At 43.7% G+C, this 27,656-nt stretch overlaps 1 protein-coding gene across 2 annotated transcripts in view; it reads left to right on the top strand.

Moving 5' to 3' along the window:
* NCALD (neurocalcin delta) overlaps positions 1 to 27,656 on the top strand; it is a 312,032-nt gene that overhangs the window by 213,988 nt on the left and 70,388 nt on the right. For both annotated transcript variants that reach the window (XM_078686938.1, XM_078686940.1), the window contains exon 2: positions 10,526 to 10,922. In XM_078686938.1, the coding sequence (XP_078543064.1) occupies positions 10,545 to 10,922 (378 nt within the window). In that variant the 5' untranslated portion in view covers positions 10,526 to 10,544. The remainder of the gene's footprint in view (positions 1 to 10,525; positions 10,923 to 27,656) is intronic.

Consider the following 27,656-nt stretch of genomic DNA (forward strand, 5'->3'; position numbering starts at 1 on the left):
GAGCTGTGGCCAGGAGAGCGGTAGCATCATCTGCATTCATCCTTCACTCACTCGGAGTGAAGCATAGTTCAAGGGGTACCTACATTTACATTTGATATCGCAATTCAGGACTCTGAATACGGCAAATGTCAAGGAGAGAGAAGAGATCTTTTCAGCATGATGCAAGTAGGAAGTATAGAAAAGTTCTGCATGTAAGGGGAGCACTTGCTGCACCATGAGAAGTGTCCTGAAGGGAATGGATGAACCTACAGACAGTGAGGAAGAGAGCGGGATGGACAAGAAAGAAGACCTCACCTGACACAAATGGGCATATTATTAGCTCTGCACATAGGTATACTCTCTCCCCCTTATACTACCCCATCTCAGTTTCTACCTTGGTACACTTTTCCGTGTGAGAATGTGCTTGTGTGTGTAGTCTCTCTTTGTGTGGCTTTCTGCTTCTGTCCATGGCTCAATTTCGTTATGTGCGTATGTATGGAAGCAGACGTGCCTGTTTATGAGTGATGAGGCCCAACTTGTTGTCTTTGTCAGTGTGGGTTTATTTTGCCAATGGAAGGGTTGGCATTACTCAAAGTTGGGCTGCTCAAGTTCAGACCTGAGCCCCAGGGGTCCATAGGTTTTACTTCTGTAACTTTCCATGAGTGTGTGTAGGGTTTTGTCCTCCTGCAGTAATGAGAAGTTATAAAATATCAGCCGTACGTCGGTAGGTAAGTTAATTGTTGGTTTACACCACTTCATCTCTTTTCCTCCATTGTTATTTGTGATATGCTATACAGTTGACTTGCAGGAATGCATTACCTGCAGAGTAAAGATTGATTCAGTTTCAGTGCCATCTATGCAAAAGACAGTAGCCAGGTGTTAAAAGATTTTAAACTCTTTTTGCACAAAACAGATCCTAGCTCACCTCCCCTTTCCAAAAAAGATACCTTGGTCTTCTCTTACAACCGTCCTCGACTAGTAGTTGTACAAATTGTTACATTTCAGTGACCGCTGCTTTTTTTTTCTTCATGGGCCTGGTCTACAAAACGTTGTTGTCATGACAGTTCAAAGTGAACTCGGGTCTATGCCCATCTGCTCGATTTCAAGGAAAGTTGACTGTGATCACTAATTGTTGACCCAGGAAAAACCAATCTGTGCAACGCTCTCCCAGGTGCTTGATGCTCTGCTGACCTCAAGCCCCAGTAATCTTCTAAAACTCAATCTTTACTCTTTAGCCACCTAGGCAAGTGGTTTTCAAGATCTGACCAAAGAGCACTAAGCGTGGCACATAGTTCCAGATAGTTTGCACCCTACATATATCCTTACAGTCTACATTTTTCAAATTATATGAAAAGGCTTTGGAACTAGTCCGATTATATTACCATTGGGCTTGGACTAAGAGAAATTAACAACCTTTCATGCAATTGTGGTGTTCTAGTTGTGTTGTATCAGTATTGCAACTTTGCAGGAAGAACATACAATCTAGTATGAAGCGCCTGGACTCAGACTAGTTTGGGTGAACTTCACCAGATGCATCCAGTTGTGCCTCCGATCCTCTCAGGGCTCCACTAGACTGAGTGAATCCCGAATTTACAGCCGGCACTGAGGCTAAAGTGTGGCCACATTCAAGCCAGTGATCCTTTGAGTGAGGTCCAAGAGTGTCTTGCCGGGGCCACAGCTAGCCACAGATGTAACTTACGGCTCTGGCAGGCTGTCTAGAGATAGGAATGTTGAAACCCCAGGCATTTTAGGTCCGTGCTGCCCGGAAGACTGTTCTGCTCCCAGGTTACCTTCTGACGAGCCCCTTCAATTTACGAATGTAGTATCCCTGACTAAGTGGCACAGTCTGGGTCGATGTATTCATACTTTTAATTTCGTTTTCAGGGCATCAAAACTTCATGATGTTGGGGGGGGGGGCACAGGGGTTTGCAGGGATTGGTCAGCGGTATGGTTTCTGCTGTATTTCAGAGGCTGGTTGAATTTTAAGGCCCTTGTCTGTGCCTTAACCCTAATATTGAGTTCCACTGTGTGCATTGAGCTCATGTGAAACTGGATACAATGTGCTGTCCTTTCATATGTTCAAACCGTAAAATGACAATTAACGAACCTGATGAAGGTGGCAAATTCTTTATTGATACATTGGCCCTGGAGTCTAAGTTCAAGTTGATCTCACTCCAAATGAGTGTCTCTGTGGTTCCAACAACCTCCTCCAAAAGGATATCCCTGCAGTTCTCAGTGTCATCTGCATACTATACAAACCATCATTTCAGGTGAATGTTTTAGTTTCAAGCCTGTTTTCGCTTGTATTTACTCTGTTATTGTAATGTCAAAGAACTTCACTTTTCTGTGGTCTCTAGAATTCATATATTCAAACAACTGCAGAAATGTTGCCAGTGGAAGCAGTTGTCATCACCACTTCATCCACGTGCTGGAGGAATTAGCGGAAATGTTGACACTGACACTCTCAAAGATAAACCATCATATGCAGACCTTATCAGATGTTTGGAGCATTGGGTTTTCATTATGAATAGTTTACTCTCGAACACTCTAAAAGCACCATCAGCCCACATGCCTCCACCCACATATTTGGTGTTGTGGGTTGATAAAATCTACTTCTACAAATTAAAGACCTTGTGCTTTTGTCACAGAAAGCCAAGTCCCCACAGCATAAGTGTGTGTGTTTTTTGTCCTAAATTGGGACGGAAGCTGAATGTTTGCACTAGAGAACAGCTGCGGAGTGCGGTAGGTACAGCTAGGCGAGAGGGGTGCTAAAGAACGGGCTGATGCTCCATCGTCGAAACAGAAGCGAGTTTGCGGCTAGTAATGAGGCCCGCCTTGGCTTCATTGGACATGTGGGGGTGATTCAGACTAGTTTCGTCCCAGGACAGTGTGTGTCAGAATGTGGAGGGAGCTGGTGTTGACTCCAAAGCTGCCGTGGAGTAAGAGATGTAAGATCGCTGCTGCATTGTTGCAAGAGCTTGTCGTGGTTGTAAAGGGACCAGAGGCCTTCATGATGGCACAAATGCCAGTTAATAAATAATTGATCAGTTGAAATCAGCATGATTCAGTATAGGTTCATGACTCAGCATTTACTGTACAAAATCACAGGACGATTGGAATGAAGTTGAACTTTGTTTACGATTTAGCTGTTGTGTACATGGTTAGTAGAAAGTCGAACCAGTTTTTTGCTACCATGTGCCAAGGTTTATCAAGCAGTCCCTCTCAGTCACAGGCTGGGATGTTGCATTGGGGTGGCATTGGTTTTGTATGGCACCGCGTGTCGAAGCCAAGCTTGGCAGAGAGTGTGCCATGGCAGGATCAGAAGAGGAGGTCTACTATATAAAGTGCCCCTGGGGTGGAACAGGTGTGTTTGTGCCCCTGGAGTACTTCGGTTTTCAGAAGGGAAAACACACGCTTGTGCAGCCATTTCTATTAGAATATGAAGTAGTCTGGCACAAGTTGTGACCCAGCGTGATCACGTGGAGGCGTAACCTTGGAAAGGAGCATGGTCCAATGCAAATGAGGAATTATTTTGCCTTTGTGCAGTGGCAAAGAATCTGCCAGGAGGCTCACTGATTAAATGAATGATTGCAGGTACTTTTATATAGTGCAACGTTTACTCCAAGGAGTATCTTGCCGCTTTTACGGAAAGAGAGCACCTGATCGGAGAAGGGCTGGCATGAACTATAATGTCAGAGCTTTAGATGAGAGACCACAGGGTGTTATCTGGGATGCCAAAGATCCAGGTTTTTAAGGACTTCCTGAAATAGGGTTCAGTTTGTGTGTGTCTAAGTTGTGTTGGCAAGAAGTTCCCTTGCTCATTGCACCATCAGGATTCAAGCAAGCCGGGCCGACGACGCCTGAAATGGCAGAAACCGGTCCCCGGAAGCTTGTTTCCTTCCCAGTATAAGAATTGGCTTGGTAGTTTGGTTTGCCCTGTTCCCATCATGCACTGGGACAGGAACAGACTAATTTGCATATAGCCAAGTTCTGAGCTGGGATGGTGCAGTGAGCTAAAAAACGGTGATGGATCAAGCCCTGATCTTTGGACTGGGTAAGAGTGGTCTGCTTAATTCAGGCACTCTGTTCATCACCACCCCCTTTTCTGAATCATTTTGTCCACCATAAGCGTGGAAGGGTATACTCAGATGTGAGTCCCTTGCTCATTGCACCATCAGGATTCAAGCAAGCCGGGCCGACAATGCCTGAAATGGCAGAAACCGGTCCCCGGAAGCTTGTTTCCTTCCCAGTATAAGAATTGGCTTGGTAGTTTGGTTTGCCCTGTTCCCATCATGCACTGGGACAGGAACAGACTAATTTGCATATAGCCAAGTTCTGAGCTGGGATGGTGCAGTGAGCTAAAAAACAGTGATGGATCAAGCCCTGATCTTTGGACTGGGTAAGAGTGGTCTGCTTAATTCAGGCACTCTGTTCATCACCACCCCCTTTTCTGAATCATTTTGTCCACCATAAGCGTGGAAGGGTATACTCCGATGTGAGTCCCTTGCTCATTGCACCATCAGGATTCAAGCAAGCCGGGCCGACGACGCCTGAAATGGCAGAAACCGGTCCCCGGAAGCTTGTTTCCTTCCCAGTATAAGAATTGGCTTGGTAGTTTGGTTTGCCCTGTTCCCATCATGCACTGGGACAGGAACAGACTAATTTGCATATAGCCAAGTTCTGAGCTGGGATGGTGCAGTGAGCTAAAAAACGGTGATGGATCAAGCCCTGATCTTTGGACTGGGTAAGAGTGGTCTGCTTAATTCAGACACTCTGTTCATCACCACCCCCTTTTCTGAATCATCTGGCAAGAAGTTCCAGGCTTTGGTCCCTAGGGCTGCCAATGTCTTTCCACCTCTGGTTTTAAGATTGAAATGAGGTACATCAAAAAAATTCTCTGAAGATGACCTTAGAGTGCGTTGGGTGGTGTATGGTTTCGTTCTGACATTAAGTATTCTGGTCTGTTTTTTTTTTGTTGTCATTTTATAAATGATGGTCAGGACCTTTAAAAAGAATCCTCTTATGGACAGGCAACTAATGAAGGGTTTTTAGTGCTGTTGCTGAGGAGTCGTCTCTGGGCAGGTTGAGTACCAATCTCGCTGCAACATTTTGGACTACCTGTAGTCTTCGCAGGACCTTTTTATTGGTGCCTGCATAAAGACTATTACAGTACTCCAGGCGAGATAGGATTAAGGCTGCTACCACGCATTGGGAGTAGATTGAAGAATTTTCTGAGGGTTTTTATTGTTTGAAAACAGGTACCTGCCACAGCGAGAGCTTGCTTGTGGAAGGATATTGTGTGATCAAAATTTTATTCCCAGATTTCTCACAGGGTCTACTGTATTTGGAGGTGGAGCCGAATTTTATGGCCACCACTGATCAGGTCTGTAAGCGTTGGCCTTGCCAAACAGCATAATCTCTGTTTTGGAGCTGTTGGATTGGATGCAACTGAATCATCTGAAATACATCACTGCTGTTAGACAGTGGTGGCATTTTTCTTCCGCCACTGTAGAATTTTTATAGAGAGGGAGGATCAGTTGAGTGTCATCTGCATAAGCGATGCATTCAATGTAATAGGTGTCTATCGGAAAGAGCAGCGGTGCCATATAAAGGTTAAAAAGGGTTGGGCTCAAGGCAGAGCCCTGAGGAACTCCTGATGCCAGCCCTTTTTCTCGCTATTTGTAATATCCAATTGTTACAATCTGATGTCTGTTTTCTAAAAAGGATGAAATCCAGGCCAATGCATTGTTTGTGATTCCACTATGTGCGAGTCTGTCTCTCAGAATATCATGAGAAACCGTGTCAAACGCAGCTGACAAATCCAACAGAACCAGTACTGCACCTTTACTCTGATCCATGGCAAGTTTTAGCGACTCAGTGATATGCAATAGTACTGATTCTGTTGAATGACCCGGTTGGAAACCAGATTGCTTGGGATGTAAGATGTTAGCTTCTTGCATGAAGTCATTGAGTTGGATGTTAACCAGTTTCTCTGCGATTCTACTCAAGCACGGCAACAATGAAATGGGTCTAAGATTGGAAACGGTTGTGGGGTCCGAAAGTTTCTTTTTTTGAAGTGGTTTCACAGCAGTGGTTTTCCAGCTATTGGGGATGGTTGCTAACCTGAAGATGGCATTAATAATCTGATTAATGATGGGATTTATAGTGTCCACCAGCGCATGTAAAAAAATTTAGGGGGGCATGGATCGAAAGGTGAGCCTGGTTTGCAGGAGAGAATGACTTGCCTGGATTGTTCTAAGTTGATCTCCTTAAAACACGTGAGTTCCCATTTTTCCCTTGTGATCTGAACGTTTTGCGTTTGGGGGAGTGTACTCGTAAAGTCTTTATTCAGATCACAGATTTTATTATCAAAGAAATCAGCGATTCGATCACATAAGTTCTGTGATGGAGGGATTTCCTGATCATGGCTTTTTGGGTTAATAAATAATTTTACTATATTAAAAATAGTCTTCTGGTTAGCTGCTTTATTTATTAAGATTGAATAGAATATCTTTTTTTCTATTTTGATATGCTGGTGGTAGGATCTATGTGCTGCTTTATAAATTCAGGTCTTCTATTTTGTAGTTTTTCCGCCATTGCTTCTCTAGTTTTCTGCAATGTCCCTGCAAGGCTTTTAAGCTAGGGGTAAACCATGGAGCTGACCTTTTGATTGAATGAATCCATGGAGCCCATGTGCCCTCCATAGATCCCCCGTGGGTGTAGAAACTGACATTCAGATGACCCACTGGGAGGAAGTGGAGTCAGTCACACCAGCCTGCTTTGGGATGCCTGCCCCTTTGAAAATGAGATTGGATCTCCACATGCAGATAATGGCAGGCTGGTGTCTTCAGCCTCTCACTAATGCGCTTTTGACACTCCAGGCGTGTGTTTGCCCCTGCTTTGTGAGCAGTGCATTTGCAGTAATAGGGTTCACTGTCCTAATCTGTGCCTGGCACACCCACTTAAGAACATGCCACATACAGTGGAACAGTGCAGCCTATTTGTAATTCATCCTCACAACTGCAAAGGCTGTTAGTTTCCAAGGCAGCAATGTCACATTCAAACCATAGCTGGTTCGGAAAGTGTTATATCTGAGAGCAAGCTTTCCTCAGTTCCTCGTCAGACTGGTGCCTTCTGGCAGAGATATACCATGTAAGTGTTAATGGTCTGGAATCGGTTTACTTTAAGCTCTGGTTTATAGGCCCAGAACAGTCCGAATCCATAGTCTTTTAGTATAGTTCAGCTCCTAGTTAGTGATCCACCTGAAGGCCATCCCACAGGCACATAGTATTGTTACTGGTGTAGTTAACCAAATACGTGCAGCCAAAGTGGAACGTGATGTACAGGTGCAAAGGACAGTGGTATTAAAGGAAAATTGGGGCAGCCTCTCATGAAAGCTGGGTATCCTGCCACAATCCTTAGTCTTTATTTTGTCTTGAACAAAATGACTGACAATTGGGTGCATCTATATGTAAATGACCTTGACCTTGTAAATGTATACATAGTGGGTATTCTGAGAAGCAGACTTGATTTTCCTTTTTATAACCATTGAGAGCCAGTACTAAAACAAATCCATTTTCTGACTAAACATTCAAAGTTCTGATTTCTGCTGTGCAGTTGTGTAAGATTAATCACTGGGTTTCAAGTGTTTTAATCTTTGCATTAAGTGGCAGATCAGATCAGATTTAACCCTTTTGGGATCCTGGCCCACCAGCCCCCGAACCAACAGTCTTGTTAGCTGAGAATATTCGCTCACCCGCTCTTGTCCTCACTGGCCATTGACACACAGTTACCATGATGTAGCGACCTGTCGCAACAATTTGGAGTGAAGACCCTGTACCTCATCAGCACTTGGCCTAAAATGTGTGTAAGGAAATTCATCACTAGCCTCGCAGTAACCTTGACCATCATAGCGACCTGCTGGTGGAGCACCAAGGCCATACCTTTGTTTATACAATGCTTCCAAATGAGGCTTTAGATCCTAGCCTATTCATACTGTTGGGTGAGGTCTATCTGACCAGATCAACTGTTGAGGGGTTGAGGCTGCAGAGGACAAACTGAGTACACTTCCTTGGTAGAAGTGCGAGTTTCTGGTGTTTTTCCAGGGGGATGGTTTGGTTGAAGGAGTTATTGCCTGCTCGTGATTATTGCTCTTCCATAGGTGCGATGCTGCTTCTTTTGAACATGTTTTAAATTTCCATTGTGCGTGTCCTTGTAGTGTTCTCCGTCAGTGAGGTAAGAAATTCCATTTTATTCCAACATAGCTGTCATATTGGTAATCCTGGTCGCACTCGTTTGTGCGTCAGAGTATTTTTTTTTTTTAAAGGGGGGCGAGAGGCCCATCTTTGCAAGGACCTGCAGCCTACATTGGTAGTCCACTGCCGCCGTCTTTGGTCCGCGTGCCGGCAAGCATAGCTATAGAATAGGGGAGTGGCCCCTTTAGCTGATGTACAAACTCATACATGCAAATAGACCCGCTTTCGGCGGGACACTCACGATTTTTTAAGCCAGAAATGACTGTCTGTCTCACGCATAAAATTGCCTCTGCTTTAGTAGAAGTCAATGGGAGAAATATATTCTCTGGATTCTTTTTTTTTTATCTCCCTCTTTCTTTTTCTAAAATGTTGCCATTTATGATTACTCCCCTTTCTTTTCTATCTTTGTTGTATGCTTTTACAGTAGGTGTACATCCCTGCTCTCGTTTAACTTAATTTGTGTAATGTTTTCCTGGTAGGCAGCATACCTCCCGAACAGTCCCTCACTGGGCTCCCTCTCTTGCGTAAGCGGTGGCAGCTACGTTGGTTGCATTGGGCTGGATTTTTGGTTTAATTATCACCAACGTAACGGAATCTCTGTTGAATGCTGGCCAACTCCTCACAACAATCGAGCAGTGTGGCCCAGTCACGGACCCGGAAATAGAGACGCCTCCGGCGCTGGCTGACGTTCAGCTGCTGCGTGCTAGAGGAAGCGCCGTGACGCGGCCCACGCCAGTCTGGGGACGCGTGTCTCCTCGGCATAACATATAGTGCCGTCTGGATGGCTGCATCGCGGGGTTAGGGCCGGGGCCTGCCAGGTTCAACCAAGAAATGAGGACAGGGGGGGATCCCTGCAAGAGCAAGCAAGCCGAAGGAATCGCCCTGCTTCAAAAAGAGAGCTTAAATAGTGTTTCTGAGAGAAAAGTCAGGAGGTGAAAGTAGGATTTGAAGTTTCTCCTCCCTGCTAAAGGCAAGCATGAATCTATAGTTGAATGTATCCATAATAATAAATAGGGCACATGCCTTCATTCCTTCAAATATTTCATTAATTCATTACAATATTATTCATATACAAACAAGTACTTTAAAACACACTACATTTATATTTTAAAAGTATCGCCGAGCGTTTAAGTATATTCTTACAACAAGACTAGTGAAAAGAAGGTCCTTTCATTTAAAATAAAAGGTAGGCTTGAAAGACTTAAACGGATACGGTAGTCCTGATAATTTACTTACCTATTAACCACTAAATGGTTAAATAAAAGTTTTGATACATTTGTGATTGCCTACATTCACGTCAGGGTTATTTTTACACACACACCTTACATACCATGGGAGAGCCCACATATAGTACAATGCAAACCTAAGCAGCTGATCATATTTCATTGCAAGCCGCTGTGGCTCGAGAGATGGGAGATAGTCATTGGATTCAATTGAGACAAGACTGCCTCTGTTTCAAACTCCTATCTTCTCTGTACCCGGTTCTTTCTCCCCTTCCCCCCGCTTTTCTTCTTTAGCTTGCTGTTTAGTTAGCTCATGGGAGCAAAACGCTTTCATTAGCGATCTTTGAGTAATGTACAGTGCACATATTCCAATTCCGGCCGCCACAACTCCACCGTCCTACCTTCTCCGCCATAGCATAGCGCCTGTGTGCAACCTACTACTATGGACAGCAATGTATTGCTTCTCGCATTACAGTAGAAACAAGCACATGCATCACTTGTTGCCATCTTTCTGAAAGAAGCAGTGTTCTACGTTTATACAGAGAAGGGCTTGTTCCAAGTCTGGTGCGGGTAGATGGCATGGTGCTGTCTTTCCTTCGAAGCCTGGCATTGGGGAGCAGCATTTATAACCGGCAACCAATTACAAGTACCAACATGTAATAGGAAAACATCACAGTTGAGTTACTTGCTTGTAGCAGTCCATGCTGAATTCACATTTGGGGTGTATTTATTTGTTTAGTCAAGCCTTTCTACAGGGTGTTCCAAATGTTTTCTGTTTACCTTAAACTTCAAGACACCGAGTAATCACGTGTTTGCTATGTTGATTTTTTTACTTTTCACCTTTTTAAAATAACGTATTTATAGCCTAACTTCTAACATGCTTTCATGTGTGTACACACACACACACACAGGCATATAAATGTGTGTGTCTGTATTGCAGCACATTAAATATGTTTCAGATAAGTCCTGTGTCAGTCTGTTTTTCACACACACATATCTATCTCACAACATTGAGCTTGGTTCAAAAACGTATATTTGGTTAACTTTCCTCTTTTTGTCTACTTGCAGCTAACATTCACAGAACAAGATGGGGAAACAAAACAGCAAATTGCGCCCGGAGGTTATGCAGGATTTATTAGAAAGCACAGACTTTACAGAGCATGAAATCCAAGAGTGGTACAAGGGTTTCCTCAGAGATTGCCCAAGCGGACATTTATCAATGGAGGAGTTTAAAAAGATATATGGGAACTTTTTTCCTTACGGGGATGCTTCCAAGTTTGCAGAACATGTATTTCGCACCTTCGATGCCAATGGAGATGGGACAATCGATTTTAGAGAATTCATCATCGCTTTGAGTGTAACTTCCAGAGGTAAACTGGAACAGAAACTGAAATGGGCGTTCAGCATGTATGATCTGGATGGGAATGGATACATCAGTAAATCAGAAATGCTGGAGATAGTTCAGGTATGTTTCCTGTCTTTTATTTACCTTCATTCTAGAAGCAATCTGGGTGGGGTCAGAATCACACAATTTGGCCTATGTGTGATACTCACTGTGGAAGTACACGTTGTATGATTTTATCTCATTGTGTTTCTCAGTTTTGATTTTGCATTTTTATGTATATTTTTACTTTACATTTTTGTAATGTTGTCTATCACCCTCCACCTCACACTTCTCATTGTCTCCCTTTTTCCATGCCACTCTCTATATGCACTTGTGGCACACAACACCGTCTTTTTTCCCCATATACTTTCGAGTTTTGATTGTCTTGCTGAACTGTCGTTTATCACCTCCTAACATTAAGAAAATGTAATGATTTTAATACACCAGTGTTACTTGCTTTATCAATCAATATATTCACCCTACACTGTAAGATAGGATTGCATGGGTTTCCAGTCGTTTGGTTGAATCGCAAATCAGTACTCAATTGTATTTAATTCATAAACAAATGTGAAAAAGCCAAACTTTTAATCCAAAGGTTGGAGCGTTTTTAAATTCAATTGAGGCAACCTATAGTTTATTCTATTTTATGTACTTGCACTGCTCCCGCAATCAATATGAGAATACCAACTTAATTTTTATCTTCCAATTTAATATTACTTAATACTTCTAACACATTTTAAAATGTTCAACTTTACATTTTGCTTCTTTATTTGTATACCCCAGAGATCCCCGGACCACAGGTTAAGAACTATTAGCATAAGGTATTAAAACCTCTTTTAATAAAACATGGGATTAAGGTACGAGAGAAGGTTTAAGATTTTTATTTATTTTTGAAATTTTTAGATGCAACCTGCAGTGGGTAGAATTTTGAAAGTTGTAACGGCACAAAGTTTTAACAAATCTGATCAGCTTAGGTTTTATATTTTTGTAGGAAATAGGTTTTATAATAATTCTCATATGGTTTAAAAAACCGGGGTCTAAATTAAATATTTGTATCCGTTCTCTGAAACACCTTCGAGTCTGGCTTTGGAAGCTGCGATAAGTGTTGTGCTTTTCTGCAACAATTACTGTGCTGCAACAGTGTGGCCCTCCGTGCTGGACTGAAGTTCCATTTTACCAGCCTTAAATCCTTCAGGGTAAATGCATGAATCAGCACTAGCTTATCTAGTCTAATAAGTGCCATCCACAGAGGGCAAAGTTCTGTATCCAGAGAATTTTAAAAGCTGAGAAAGAGGACATACATAGGTGTTAAAGAGCATTGGTGATAAGGAACTCTGCATCGAATGGCCACCTTGTCTGACCTTAAAGGTGGTTGTGGCAGAAGGTGGGCACAGTTGGCTAGAAAGGATTTGATCTAAGAGATCACCTTTTCCTGTTTCTCTTTCTCGGACAGACTGTGACCCATGCTATCAAAAGCTGCTGGCCTAATAATGTCAGGGCTGTGGTATCTCCATTGTCCTGAATTAGGTTGATCTCTTCAATGGCTAATTAAAGAGTAGATTCAGTCCCTCCACCCAGCTGAAATTCCAGTTACCATTGGTCGAGTACATTGTACTCTTGAGATGGAAATAGAGACAAACCCTTATATACTTCTAGATAGTCGTGCTTTGACCTCGGTCCTTGACATACTTCTGAAGCAAGGTGTTTTTTTTATGAGTTTCAGGAAAATCGTGCAGTGCTCAATATCCTCAAACAGTGCAAGGATGACATTATAGCAGAATATGCTAAGGAACAACATAGAGTGTATTTCCCAGCAGATCTCACAGAGACTCCGTGTATAGGCAGGCTGACAGGGCAGGTCACAGAGAAACCCCTCATCCTAAGGCTCATCTAATGGCTCTTGGCCGTGCTCTGGCTGATGATAGAAGGGCAGAATGTTTGCTTTCATTTACAAAAGGCTCAAGCATGGAGAAGGCCACACGTGATTCCATTGATCGTGTTTGACGTTTATAAGTATACCATAGTCATGTTAGTGAGAAGCGGTAAGGAATGGAACAGAATACGCATAGCTAACCATGTGAATCTGTATGCTTGAAGAGGTCCTCGATGCAAAGCAGTACTCTCGGTTCTGATAGATACATCTGCCTTGTGGATTCCTCACCTTGTGAATATCCCCCTTGCGTCAGCAACGTTCGGAAAATTCTTTGTAGCACGCCGGCGTGGGTTTTAGAGCACATTCAACTAGAGCAAAGTCTGCAACATCCGCTTTGTCTAGAGGTGTTCCTGTTGAGGACATTTGCAGAGCCGCGACTTGGGCCTCCCTCCACACTTTCGCAAAGCACTACTGCTTGGATAAGGAGGTGAGGAGGGACGGCCCCTTAGCGCTCTGTCCTCCAAGATTTCCTGGTATAGCAGAGTCTTGCGTTTGGGTTTCAGACCTGAATGTAGAGCTACATTTTACTCTAGTTTAAGGTTTTGCTTAAGATTGCTTCGATGGGAGGTGTACTTGACTGATGCTCTTTAACTGTAGAGGCACTGTAGCTTTAAGAAGGCATTCATCGACTCTAAGCCATCCTATACAAGGGTGAGAAAACCGTTCTCTAAGGTGTGTGGGACTATCCACCTCAGTGAACTGCCTTCTATCGGTGAACCCCACTGTTGATTGTTCTTTTCGTTGTTAAACACTAGGAGTGACCTTCTACAAACAATTCATAGGAGTGATTTACGTACCACATCTGCTATATGCTTTATATTTTGTTTTCTGGCAGCATGGTGCTGTTGGCTGTTTCCTTGTCTCTGCCCACTGTCAAGTTTGCTCCAATTTATCAATCCGGATTAGACAGGAGCGATGCAAGTATCCGGACTTTACTGAACCCACTAGCATCAGAACACAGAATATGTATGCTGGGCAGCAGCAGACAAGGCGGAAGGAACATCGGAAAGAGAAATGGAGACTAAATTACTTAACTCTGCTTGTTCTTGCTTCAAGACTTAACCTGCACTGTGGAGGGGTTGATATTAACAAGAAGAAATAGCTTTAAGTATTGTTATAATTCACTATTTCCTGCATGACATATGAGATACCTTGTGACAATCTCTGTTAAACCCACACTATATGGTTGTTGAAAACTCTGACTTCCTAGAGCTGAATGATGGGCTAAACCTTTGGAATAGATGAACGAAATAACCTGAATTGTAATACAGGGTTCTCTAGCGATACGTACCATCAGTGAAATGTAAATCAATTCTTTGCTTTGAGTGTTTCTCAATATGCATAATTCATCACCTGTAACATGAATACGCATTATTGTTATGCTTTCACTTCTGGTTATAAACATGCGTTTCTCTTCCACTGGCAGTTCCTTAATAGCATACACGATTTAAATAATATAAACAAGTCTGTAAGTGGCATTCGCTCAATTGAACAAAATACAATACAGTTTGGAAATCTGGGAGGGTTGACTCCAGTACTAATCAAAGTCTAAATCCTTAATCTCACGTGCTATCCAGAATACGTCTCTGAATTCAATAAGTTCTTCATGAAAGTAAAATGCGTTCTTGTCTCCTCACAGGAAGGTTCCGATTGCACCATCGAAGTATCTGATTGTCTAGCAAGAAACTCTCTCAAACGCGAAGTATATATACTCTCTGGATCCAAGATAATTGCTGTGTCTGCAAGTCCTCAGTCGAGTGATTCTCTGGGAAATGTAGTGTGTCCTGACCCCTCTTGCAAGTTTTTGCATTTGAAAGCATCATAGCTGCAAAGCCTTCGACAAGCTCAGTACCCCCATGACTACGTTAGTCTCCGAGCCCACCCTCCTGCCATCTCCTGTAATGTCCGACTTCTTATCCATTACCTCCTCGTTAGTCTTCCTCGCCACATGACTAACAAAGTAAGCCTGTAACTAATTGTTACTACCGGCGCCTGTATCTGCAAGGGGCCTGTGTTTGACCTCCTGGTCATGGGTTCTAATCCCGGGTCTACTACCTTTCCCATGTGTACCACTGTGTTGCGTAACAATATGCATATGTTATTTAGCGCCTTGGGCCCTTGGGTGATACGTGTGCTTTGCATCTTGCTGTTGGCCGGATGCACATGTTATATGCGACCCTGTCTTTGCCTGGGTCGGGCGCATTTTTGTGCATTCTCCCTTGGGTAGGGGAGCCTGGGTTTGGGTTTCAATTCCTGGAATTTCTACTTATCTGTTTCTGCAATTAAAGTTTTAGGTGATGTTAATTGTACACGTCTTCCCTCTGCGTTCGGGGGCGTCGGCGGGTTGGTTTGCCCCTGCCTGTCCCGGTTCGGATGTTTTCTCTGGCCTCCTGGCCCTTCTTTGTCTGTCTCTTGCTCCCTCGATGTTGCCAATCTTAAGTCTTGGCAATCCAGGCGCTGTAGCATAGTGGTGAGTCTTGTGCCTCTGATGGCACGGGCTCACGCAGGACATGGGTTCTATTCCCGCCAACTCTTTTTGAGTATCCTGATATGATATGTGTTCGTTTTGTGCATTTATTTTTGCGGTGTCGGGATGCCGTTGGTCCTCTGCCACCTTGCTTTTCATGGAGGGTCACTGTGGCCTCGATGTTACCAAGGAGCTGTAGCTCAATGGTGTGTCTTGTGCTCCTGATGTCACGGGCTTCCACAGGACAAGGGATCTAATCGCGCCACTTCTTTCTGCGTGGCCTATGGTGATTAATGTTTATGATGTGCATTTATTTTCAGAATGGGATATTTGTTGTTTGTCCGGGGTGGTACAGCTCTATGTTCGATATCTGGCACATTTTGTCCGACAGGTACTCTGTGCAGGTGGTTGTTTATTGGTATCCAAAGAGCTATAGCTCAATGGTGAGTTCTGTGTTCCTGGTGCCTCTGCCTCTCTCAGGAAAAGGGTTCGCATCCTGCAAGTGCTGTCAATTTTGCCAACCTTATTACTAGTGCTGTGGGTGCGTTGTTGGAGATGGCTTGGTGGTGTGTTGCGTCCACTGCAGGCACCTGTGTTTGGCCTCTTGGTCACGGATTCTCTTCCCTGCGGGTCCGCTCGGCCTTTGTTTTCGTCCTTCGAGAGTCGTGGTTGGGTGTGGTATTGTGTTGGGCTGTTGTAGGCGTCTGTCATTCGGCGCCATGTTGCTGTTTTTTGGGCAGTGGAGGCTCACCGTTGAGGTCGCTGGCTGAGTACATTGTCCCTTCCTCACATGTGGCGAGGAAGACTAACTCGGAGTAATGAAGATTACCGGTAAGTAATCGGGGCATCCTCACTTTTAATGCTTGCCCCATGCCCCCCGACCCCCCGACCCTACTGCTCTCCTTTGCTTTGTAGGTTGGTTTGTGCTGTATAAATCAGTGTACAATCACATGTCTACCTATAACTGTTTCTAGCCTTCCTTTCCTCTTTCAGCTACACTCCTTCCCTAGGAATACAACCCTTACTACCCGGCGCGCAACGCCCATTGAGCTGAAAGGGCTTCAGCCCCCTCTGTCGTCTGCAGTAGCCTGGGTTGTGCAGCCTCCGCTTCAAGGACACATGCAGTTCTTGAGCTGTCCCTGGGCTGGGTTGGGCAGGGGCTGAGGCCTCAGACTCGTTGAAAGTAGTTTGCAGGTCTTCAAAAGACCATTTAACGAGTCTTCTGGCTGCGTGCACTTTATTCTGAGCCCCTGCCTTTTGTAAGGACTGCTGCTGCCACAATGTGGGAGTATATTTTAGGGAAAATAAAGAGGTGGGCAAGCAGCATATTAATAGGGAGTGCAAAGCCAGAACTCAGCAAATTATTGGGCTTGACTCGAAGCGCTTTAACGCAAATAAAGCCCTCTGCATTGTATGCAAATCGTCGTAATGTAAAAGCGTTTCACTTCAGAACACTAGAATGAACTACATTAAGTGACATTTATCAGAAGTCTTATAACCGATTTTCACAAACATCATGCTTTGGGTTTGCTAATGTTTATTTGGATTTTACTTTTGAGCGCAAAACGTATTTTGTGCAGCAAATTGCCTAAAAGTATTGCTAAGCAGCGCTTTGTTCTGCTTTACTTTGCATTAAGGGGGTGTTTCAAGGGCAGTGCATGAATGTTGTATGTTTCTATAGTTTTTGTGAATGTTCTATGTTTCCATAGTTATTATTGCGAAACCCTATCTACTAACAATAGTACAGAGGGCTTTGGGCCAAAAAATATCGCCTCTTTAAAGCAGCTGTTCAGAAAATATATTAAATTCTCCAAAGTTTTCCAACGTTTCATTTGTGCTGCACTGTACTTCATGCATCCAAAGTGGGAAAAGTTTTAGTCTGCCTAGGTATAGTATTTTGTACTGGAATGGTACACTTATAGTGCAAAACCTATGCTAGACATCATGCACACAGCCTTGCGTTATCGTGCAACGATGTGTGTATGGCGCTAGGCAGAGCTAAATTAATAGATAAGCCATCCTGCTCTTTCCTCTCATGCAATGCCGTGCAACAAATTTGGTTGCTGCACTGCTTTGCATGCTTTTTGGTACATCTACTTTATAGTTTTAAAGCATAAACTATATATATTAATGCTTCCAATGATGATGCTAATAATGAACCAAGATACAAGTGAAATATCATGTGAACCCTGCAAGAGTTTACAAACCTATGGAGCAACATTAAAATCTATCAAACGTATATATACAAGTGAAGTTTTTGTAAAGCCCACATCCTAAACGGTTTTTTTAATGGTGCATTGCATAGTTAATCAGTTTCAATAATTTTCCTTTCTATTAGAGGACCTGTCCGACCATGCTCAGGGGGCCATGGGTCAAGCCTGTACTACTGGGTCTCAGCCTTTGGTGGTCGGATTGTTTGCCTCTGATGTCCAGGAATCCATCCTGTGCAAACTGGTTCAAGTACATCCCCTTCAACACTTGGGTAGTCACAGGGTTCTCAGGGAGGTAGTGTGGGAGTTGCCAGTGATGGATAGCTACAACGGTAGCCTGGAGTCCTTTGATGAATGCAGATACTGTTGTCTGTGGGACTGGCGGCAGGCTTCAGACCCACTTCTTGGACGTCTGGTGCTGAGCAGCAGATGGGCAGCCTTGCAGATGGGGACACAGTGGCATGCTAGCAGCAGTGGTGACAGCCACAGGCCTTGGCTTTAATGCCTCCAGCTGCTATTGTTCTTATTGCACAGTGGCGAAGTTAGTCGACAATTCGCACTTGGCACTTCACTTGTGGAAAGACTGCGCCCATACTTTCGACTATGTGCAGTCTCCCTTCCACTGGTTAGACCCTAAGCACCAGGTTCTGGATTTATCGTTCCCTCCCTCGGCAGGCTTTCTGGCTTGTAGGCATGTAATGTCAGATGCAGCTATTCCAGTTAGACAATAGTCTAGGGAATAACCCCTCTCATCTGAGAAGTTGGCAGTCAGCCAGAAACTAGCTCTGGGTGCACACCAGTCCTCACAGTATGCTGCAGAGAAGAGTGCTGCTCCTCATGGCAAGGTAGACGCCAGCCTGGAGTACCCTCAACAGGGGCACAAAGAGGCATGAACTCTCTATACCTGGCTTATCAACAGCCATATTGTACGGTGCTCAGGGGAAATACAAAAGTCTGGCTCACTTAAACGATCCTTTCCACACTGAACAAGAGGCTAAAGTCCCAAACTTCACCTCCCCTATCTTCCAGATGACAGTGCTGCACAAAGACTAATCAGCAGCTCCTCTCAGCAAAAGGGCCTCTCTGAACTGCCAAAGCAGCATTGTATTCTCTGTCTCCCCTTCATTGTTTAGAATTAGATCTCCTCCCACACTTCAACAATCTGGGAAAACAATCTCATCTTCATCTTCTGTACAGGAGCAGATTAGGGGTTTCGAAAATGGAAGTCGTAGGCCATAGTTCAAAACTGCCCCAATTTGCTAATATTGGCCACTTTTTTAGCTGTCTTATTGAAAAATTGGGGGCCACTTTTAATGTGATGCTCCGGGCTATTTTCTGTCCCAGACTGCTCCTGAATCTGTGATGTCAGTAGTCCGCTGTTAGCAAAATGAGGGCATGCTTGGCATGTCTGTCCAGCTCACTGGACAGGTTCATGACCTCAGTCTCGTCAAAGGACAGCATAGGCTTCTATGCACTAGATTAGCATGAGGTAGAGCCTAAATCAAATCTGGGAATCCCGATACTTAGTTTTGTATTCAGGATAGGGCAACATGACTGTATACTTCGCTAGGGACATTCCTGTTCCAACAGCATGTTCAGGCAATATTATCTTCTCCTAACTTATTATGGCTTCTCTTAGTGTCTTTTCACTCTGTTGATGGTTTGTCAACTCCTGTAAATCTGATTTGTGGATACTAAAGTGGATACACGCCTCTCAATGTAGTAATGCCAGTTAATATGCATTATTTCAATGTACACATGCAGTAATAGTTGCTCCACATCCTGTATATGTTGAGCAATGTGGATGTTTCATTTTTTTCTTCTGGAAGGGTAGCGTGGAAAGCTGACTGGAGCAAGTAAAGTTAATAAAACCACAATGCCTGATGTTGCCTTGCTTCAGGGAGACCTGTCCTATATCCTGGCCTTGCAGATGGGGACACAGTGGCATGCTAGCAGCAGTGGTGACAGCCACAGGCCTTGGCTTTAATGCCTCCAGCTGCTATTGTTCTTATTGCACAGTGGCGAAGTTAGTCGACAATTCGCACTTGGCACTTCACTTGTGGAAAGACTGCGCCCATACTTTCGACTATGTGCAGTCTCCCTTCCACTGGTTAGACCCTAAGCACCAGGTTCTGGATTTATCGTTCCCTCCCTCGGCAGGCTTTCTGGCTTGTAGGCATGTAATGTCAGATGCAGCTATTCCAGTTAGACAATAGTCTAGGGAATAACCCCTCTCATCTGAGAAGTTGGCAGTCAGCCAGAAACTAGCTCTGGGTGCACACCAGTCCTCACAGTATGCTGCAGAGAAGAGTGCTGCTCCTCATGGCAAGGTAGACGCCAGCCTGGAGTACCCTCAACAGGGGCACAAAGAGGCATGAACTCTCTATACCTGGCTTATCAACAGCCATATTGTACGGTGCTCAGGGGAAATACAAAAGTCTGGCTCACTTAAACGATCCTTTCCACACTGAACAAGAGGCTAAAGTCCCAAACTTCACCTCCCCTATCTTCCAGATGACAGTGCTGCACAAAGACTAATCAGCAGCTCCTCTCAGCAAAAGGGCCTCTCTGAACTTCCGAAGCAGCATTGTATTCTCTGTCTCCCCTTCATTGTTTAGAATTAGATCTCCTCCCACACTTCAACAATCTGGGAAAACAATCTCATCTTCATCTTCTGTACAGGAGCAGATTAGGGGTTTCGAAAATGGAAGTCGTAGGCCATAGTTCAAAACTGCCCCAATTTGCTAATATTGGCCACTTTTTTAGCTGTCTTATTGAAAAATTGGGGGCCACTTTTAATGTGATGCTCCGGGCTATTTTCTGTCCCAGACTGCTCCTGAATCTGTGATGTCAGTAGTCCGCTGTTAGCAAAATGAGGGCATGCTTGGCATGTCTGTCCAGCTCACTGGACAGGTTCATGACCTCAGTCTCGTCAAAGGACAGCATAGGCTTCTATGCACTAGATTAGCATGAGGTAGAGCCTAAATCAAATCTGGGAATCCCGATACTTAGTTTTGTATTCAGGATAGGGCAACATGACTGTATACTTCGCTAGGGACATTCCTGTTCCAACAGCATGTTCAGGCAATATTATCTTCTCCTAACTTATTATGGCTTCTCTTAGTGTCTTTTCACTCTGTTGATGGTTTGTCAACTCCTGTAAATCTGATTTGTGGATACTAAAGTGGATACACGCCTCTCAATGTAGTAATGCCAGTTAATATGCATTATTTCAATGTACACATGCAGTAATAGTTGCTCCACATCCTGTATATGTTGAGCAATGTGGATGTTTCATTTTTTTCTTCTGGAAGGGTAGCGTGGAAAGCTGACTGGAGCAAGTAAAGTTAATAAAACCACAATGCCTGATGTTGCCTTGCTTCAGGGAGACCTGTCCTATATCCTGGCGAACGGACGGTGGCCTAGAACATGTACCACAGGTAGGGAGAGCTGTTAAGCAGCCTGCAGACCTTAAGAGGGAACTAAAGGTTACAAAAAACAACCACTCTGGAACAGAGTTCAGAGTTAGAAGGGTCATTCAACCATAATACATGACGTGGTAGTACCTTACGACATCTTGGTTCCTTGGTAACCGAGCAAAAAGCCTCCTCATCACTGGCCCTTGCTGCCTGCATGTCACACCTGAATTACTTCTCATCCACTAGTGCCACCCTCCTTTCTTTCCTTCCAACTACTCGGCCACAATTCAAGCAGCATAGCTCAGTTCACCAGATAACAAAACACGAAAACAACTCCTGTTACTCGCCTTTAACCTTCTGACCATAGACGACTTAATCAATGCTGCAAACACATGTAGGCCAGCAGACCAGTGACCTCTAAAATAGCTCTGTATCCAATCAAGTCAGAACAGTAAACAACTCCTTGAATACAGGTATCTTCCCAAAGGAACTCTTAATGTCTTGCATAAAACCTCCCTAAAACAAACCTGCCTAGAAACAAGAGATCCTTCGTACTCTGACCAATAACAGACTGTTTTAGGTAAAAAGATGGAAAGATTTGCTTTGACAAATATCTGCATTGGGGTACCAGCATCCTTATTACTTGAATTCTTCCTTGCCTTTGATACAATACTATTTAGCATCCCAAACAGGGAGTCAACTGAAGCATATTGCATCTTTTCTATCAAATCATCATGATCATCATCTCACGTCATCCCTTCAGATCGGCTTTATTCAGTTCGCAACTAATGTACCTAACAGTTGTACTTCCTCTATAAGACTTGCCTTTGCTCTCCACTGGACCTAATCTCCCTCAATCTCAACTAAAACCCATCTGACTTTGACCCGTACTTAAATGGACAATGCCTCACGTGGTCAAATAAAGGTCTCCAACCATTGCAAAACAAACATGTCGCAGATTGAAATATTCATATGCAGCAAATGGATAAAACACCATCCATTAGCAATATGGCCTCAGCCACCAGACCTGCAACCAAACAACTCATCCAAGTGAGAAACTGGGTAACCACAGTCTTCAATCTTCCAATCATAATCAGATCCTGTGCCTGCATTCCTTGAAATGTGTGACCGCACCACTTGCTGGAAGTGTAACCCCCCCCCCCACCACCCCAAATAAGGTCGGGTCTAGTTGAACCCCTGCTACTATCCTTCCTCCAGCTGAGGATTCAGACTACGTCCGAGTCCAAACTCGGTCCCAGAAATATGGGCAAAGCCATTATTGACAGTGTATTGTTACTGCTCTCAAGGAATGTTCCCTGGGGGCTATCATTAAAGTACTCTGCACACCCACGCGGACTTCCATGGCCTTACAAAGGTACTTCACCATTGGCGGAGTTGGATGCTTTCCTGTGGTGCTGCAATTGCTCTAATAAACTACGTTTCTATTCCACTCTTGACAGCTGGATTATTACTTAACACATCACCTGCAGGATTGGTATTTGCCCCCTCCTACTCTCTTGTGCCACGTTAGTCCTGCCATCCATGGCTGCCCACCACTCGCCACCATACCAAGAGAAGAGCTAGACGCAGAGCGTTACATTAAAGCTGGCAGATAACGGAGACTCACAAGAAAATCTAGTTATTGTGTAATAAGTTACACACGAGGCCTTCTTTACTCGCATCTATCCACCTACCAGGGCAACTGGCTTCATCTTTCATTCTGTGGCAGAACCAGCGCTCAAAATGGCAGCTACTGTGAGGTACTGACCCGCAGTGGAGCCGCGTGGCAATGGCCCCCGAGCAAGGTAGGAAATGGGCTCTCGGGCTGTTTGAAATGTGAGGTACAGCCATAATCAGGATTTGCTGGGGCCCTCGAGACGTTGTGCTCCGGTGCTACTGCACCTGGTGCATCAGTACCTGGTGCATCAGTGGACTCCCCTGGTGCTGAATACTCGCGCACCTTAAATGTGTATACGAAAGTGTCGGAACGCCACGGCAGCTTGTTCCCTTCAATGCCAGCTTGCATTCTGTATTTCTGCGCGCATCGATTCTTGAGGAAATATGCCACTTTGGTCACTTCTTTCTTTTAATAGTGTTTGGGTATTGCCTCAGAAAGTTTCCGTAGCGTTATTGAAACTTTGAGCAATAACGTACAATGAATGGTTGAAGCTCCAGACCATGTTACGTTGCGCAGAACCGTGTATTCGTCCGCGCTGCTAGCCTGCCCCCTGCTGGGGAGCGGCATAATTACACGCGCGTTCTCCTGTGAGGGTGAGGCCTCCGCAGCGGGACTGGAGCCGCCATTCATGGAACCAGAGTGGACGTCAGCTGAATGTTCGAGGTGCTTCAAAGCTGCATACACAGCGCCCTGCTGCAGCAGCAAACGTCCAGAGAGGACGCGCCGACACCTATTCATTCCACCGACAGCATGGCGTATTTCTGTCATGTGAGCCGTGCACGTTCAGAGGTCACGCTATGCAAGCGTGACACGACCCTCTGTAAAACCGCGACTGGCGCCCTGCTTCTATAGAAACACCCTTCGTTCCCTCGGACACTGCACACATTAATTTCAGCTTCATCCATATCCTGCTGTTGTGAGACAAATACTATTCTAATATTTCCAATGAATACGCATACTGAATTTATGAGCTGTACACCCCAACACGTTTCGCTGAATCTTTCATCGGTAAATATATGAAAACTATATTAAATATAAACAAATATATTTTTATTGTATTCTTTTGAGTATCAGATTTTTACAAATACTTTAAACCACTGTTTTTAAACCGTTTCCTGAATTATTCTGTTTAAAGTAGCAGCACATTCTTTATGAATGTTAAGCCATGCTATCGGTTGCGCAATGCCAAGGTTAATTATAGATTGTGGTTATATGTTATTAAGTTTTAAAGCTCGCCTGTTCGTTGTCGCCGAAAAACGTATTGTGATCAGTTCCAATACTTGTAGTGGACTTTTGGGTCAGCTCATTGCTATCGTGAGTTGGATTTCCTGTGAATGGCTTCCCTTCCTCTTCTTGTGGGAGTCCCTCCGCGGAAAAGTGTTTTACAGTGTTTCTGAATAGATGAGTTCCATCTTTCCGATGCTGAAAATTGTTTTTGCTTATTCTTTCAGCACTCATTTGGAGTTCATGTGTTGTTTCATTTCTCAACTTCGCGTACCTGTTTATTTTACATTCCCCCCACCTTTATGCTGTACATGTTGTCCCCCCCCTTCCTCCATTGCTGGCCCACCCATGCCTGTTGTGTTGTTGTTTTGTCCCCATACGAGTTCCTCCTTTGCTCTGTCACTCCTCTCCCAATTTATCATTGCATTTCGTTCCCTACTAGTTTCTCGATCTCTGGCACCACTTCTCCTCCAGAGCATTCTGGTTCAGCGCTGCCCAGACATCATCCGCGGCCTGCTTCTCCCTCGTTAGTTCGCAAAATGCTAAAGGCAGCTATTCAACTTTTCATTCTTTCGAGGTTGGTAAGCAAATTTCCACTGATGTGTTTACTAGTAACATCTGTTAGTGACAGCGCTTAGAAACGACAGAAGGTTGGTGTATTGTGCTGTGGGGGAAGATGGTTATTATTGTTACTGAATGACATGCACTTCAATCTATTATATCTAACAATTTAGATGGGCCAATAACTTAAATTCTCACCTCTGACAGATATTATGATTTGCTTGTAAGGACTTGGGGTGGGCGGAATTTGCTTAGTTGCGCCTCGCAAAGCTCTGCGAAACGTTAAAAAATCTCTGCAAGCACGCAGATTTTCGTGAACACGCGGAATTGCTTTTTCCACCCATCCTGTATGCGTGCTCGGGGGGGAAATATTTCACAAACACGCATTTTGAAAGCGCGAACAAGCAAAAAATTCTGCAAAGCCGCGGATCGTGGAATTTTTGGCAATTCCGCGTTCTCGGCCGAGAACGAAATTAACCAAATAACACAAATTCTGTGAGCGAAACTGAATTTACTACCCAGGCCTAGGATTCATGCTGGCCCGCCTCAGCCTTTCATACTTCCGATATCGGTAACTTGGTTACCATTACATTTGGTAATATGCAATGTCTATCTTATAGGCTTAGAAAAAGCAGAAGGGTGGTGTAAGGCGTTGTATTAAATAATGTATTATATAAAAGAATGTTAGTGCTTCACTACCCGATTTACCATCTGTCTAATTAGACCGTGTTCCAATATACAGCAATTACAATTACAGCAATTGAGCCTTGCGACTGGTCAGATCACCATGTCATAACCTTCCTGATAAACACTATGAAGAATACTAGTACCAGTCAACCTACCATACACAAGAAATGGATGCGAGATACCAAAGAGCTGAATATGAAATTACTAAGAGAAAGCTGTGAGAAGAACCTAAACCCACCAAACAAGATGCTGACAGTAGAGGATCTTACGAATCATTATACTACAACAGTATCGAACATAGTCAATACCACAATGCCACTAAAGCTGAAAAGAACAACAGAGAAGATCAAAAATCCATGGTTTAGTGGAACACTGAATGAAGAAAGGCGGAAACTGAGACAGGCGGAAAGAAAATGGAGACAACACCCATCAACGCACGAACTGAATACCCTTAGGAGAATACGGAGCGGATACAATAAAAAGGTCCTAAACTCAAAAAAGGATTTTATTAGATCGGAACTAGATAATGCCAAAAATAGGCCGCGGAAACTATTCGAGATTTTAAAACAGCAATCTAATAAAGTGGCCAAAACTGCCCAAGAAACGACAAAAACCCAACTAAGTTGTGAAGAGTTCGCATCTTTCTTTACCAACAAGGCTAATACTCTGGAAAGAGAGCTTAGGAAAAATGAAGCTGACAATATTGATAATACAGACAACTGCACACCGCAAACAGTTATTATCACATCGGAAATGACCCGTATCACAAAAAACATGGCGCAGTGGGATAACTTCAAGATACTGGACCAAAACACCATCGCCAAAACACTGTCGGACATCAAACCCAACAACCACTATAACGATCCACTCCCATCAAAGTGCGTCAAAGAAATAAATCATATTGTGATTCCCATATGGACGAAAATAATAAACGCCTCCCTATCCCAAGGAACACTGCCAGATTGCCTAAAAACGGGTCAAGTCGTTCCCATCATCAAAAAACCCACAGCGGACCCAGCAGACCCAAATAACTTTCCCCTGTGACCAACATCCCTATTCTTGCCAAACTAATTGAAAAATGTGTTCAAAACCAATTAAGCCAACACATCACGAACTTCTCACTACTAGACGATTGTCAGTCAGGATTCAGAACAGGACATAGCACAGAGACAGCGATCCTACATATTGTCGATGATGCACTACAGGCGTTAGACCTTAATCAGACATGTCTTCTTATCCTCCTAGACCTATCATCAGCATTTGATACGGTAAATCATGAAAAATTATTGAACAGGCTTCATAACAGGATGGGATTGGCAGGAAATGTGCTAAAATGGTTTGAATCTTTCCTTCAGAATAGAACACAAAGATTCCTGGTCAATCAGTCACTCTCAACATCAAGCCCTAATTCAATTGGAGTCCCGCAAGGCTCTACGCTATCTCCATCACTATTTACCCTATACATTGAACCTCTCACAGAAATACTTCGAAATTCAAAGATATCCTATCACATGTATGTGGATGATACGCAGATTTACATCAAGATAACATCCATGGAGGACGTCAAGAGAATGAACGAAGCCTTAAAAATATTGTTACAATGGCTAGCAGATAATCATTTGAAGCTAAATGCACAAAAAACAGAATTTCTATTAATCACACCACCAAATAAACACACAGAAGGGAAAGAATGGTGCAATATGATCACAGCGTTAAACTGCACCCCTACACTAGTTAAATCTGCAAAATCATTAGGAATCACACTTGATGAGAACCTAAACATGAAAGACCACATCAAAGCTATGGCAAAAAGCGCACGATATCACCTGAACTACATCAGAAAAAAGAAACCTTTCATATCCACGACGGATCTTAAAATGGCAGTACAATCACTAGTCATTTCAAGAATTGAATATGGATGTACAACGATAGCAGGGCTCCCCCCAAAAAAAAAATTTCAACAGCACCACTAAAGGCATGTCTCAATGCAGCTGCAAGACTGATAACCGGATCGAGAAAATTTGACCACATATCACCACACCTGAAAGCATTAAACTGGCTACCTTACGAAGCCAGAATCCAGCTGAAAATGGCATGCATAACCCACAAAGCGCTACACCACAACACACCTAAGTACCTGGCTCAGAAAATTAAAATCTCCGGAGGAAGCAGACCGGCCAGGAGTGCAAAGGAGATGCTACTGAGACCAGCCATCTTCAAGAAGAAGAAATCGTACGACAGAGCATTCTCAGGAGCAGCACCAAGGATCTGGAATTCACTTCCGCCAAGCATAAGAAAAATTACAGACACTACATCCTTCAAGAGGGAAACGAAAAGCTTCCTAATAAATAAGTTCCTTCCATAGGTCGGACCGAGGTCAAAAGAACATTCGATAAAGGAGTGAAAACAAAAGCTTCACAAACTATAAGCATTTGGGAATCAATGATTCTAGACCATTCATTTTTAGCCATATTCAAACATATATAATATCTATATATATTACATATATAAGTATTAATGTAAACACCGGAATATGACATACCATGTATATACTTCCTGTATAACGTCTAATGTATAATGTCTATCTATTGCTTTTAAATGTACCTACCTTTTTACATTGAACGAATTTACTAACT

This window comes from Lissotriton helveticus, chromosome 4_1 (assembly GCF_964261635.1).
Source record: "Lissotriton helveticus chromosome 4_1, aLisHel1.1, whole genome shotgun sequence".
Lineage (NCBI taxonomy): Eukaryota > Metazoa > Chordata > Amphibia > Caudata > Salamandridae > Lissotriton > Lissotriton helveticus.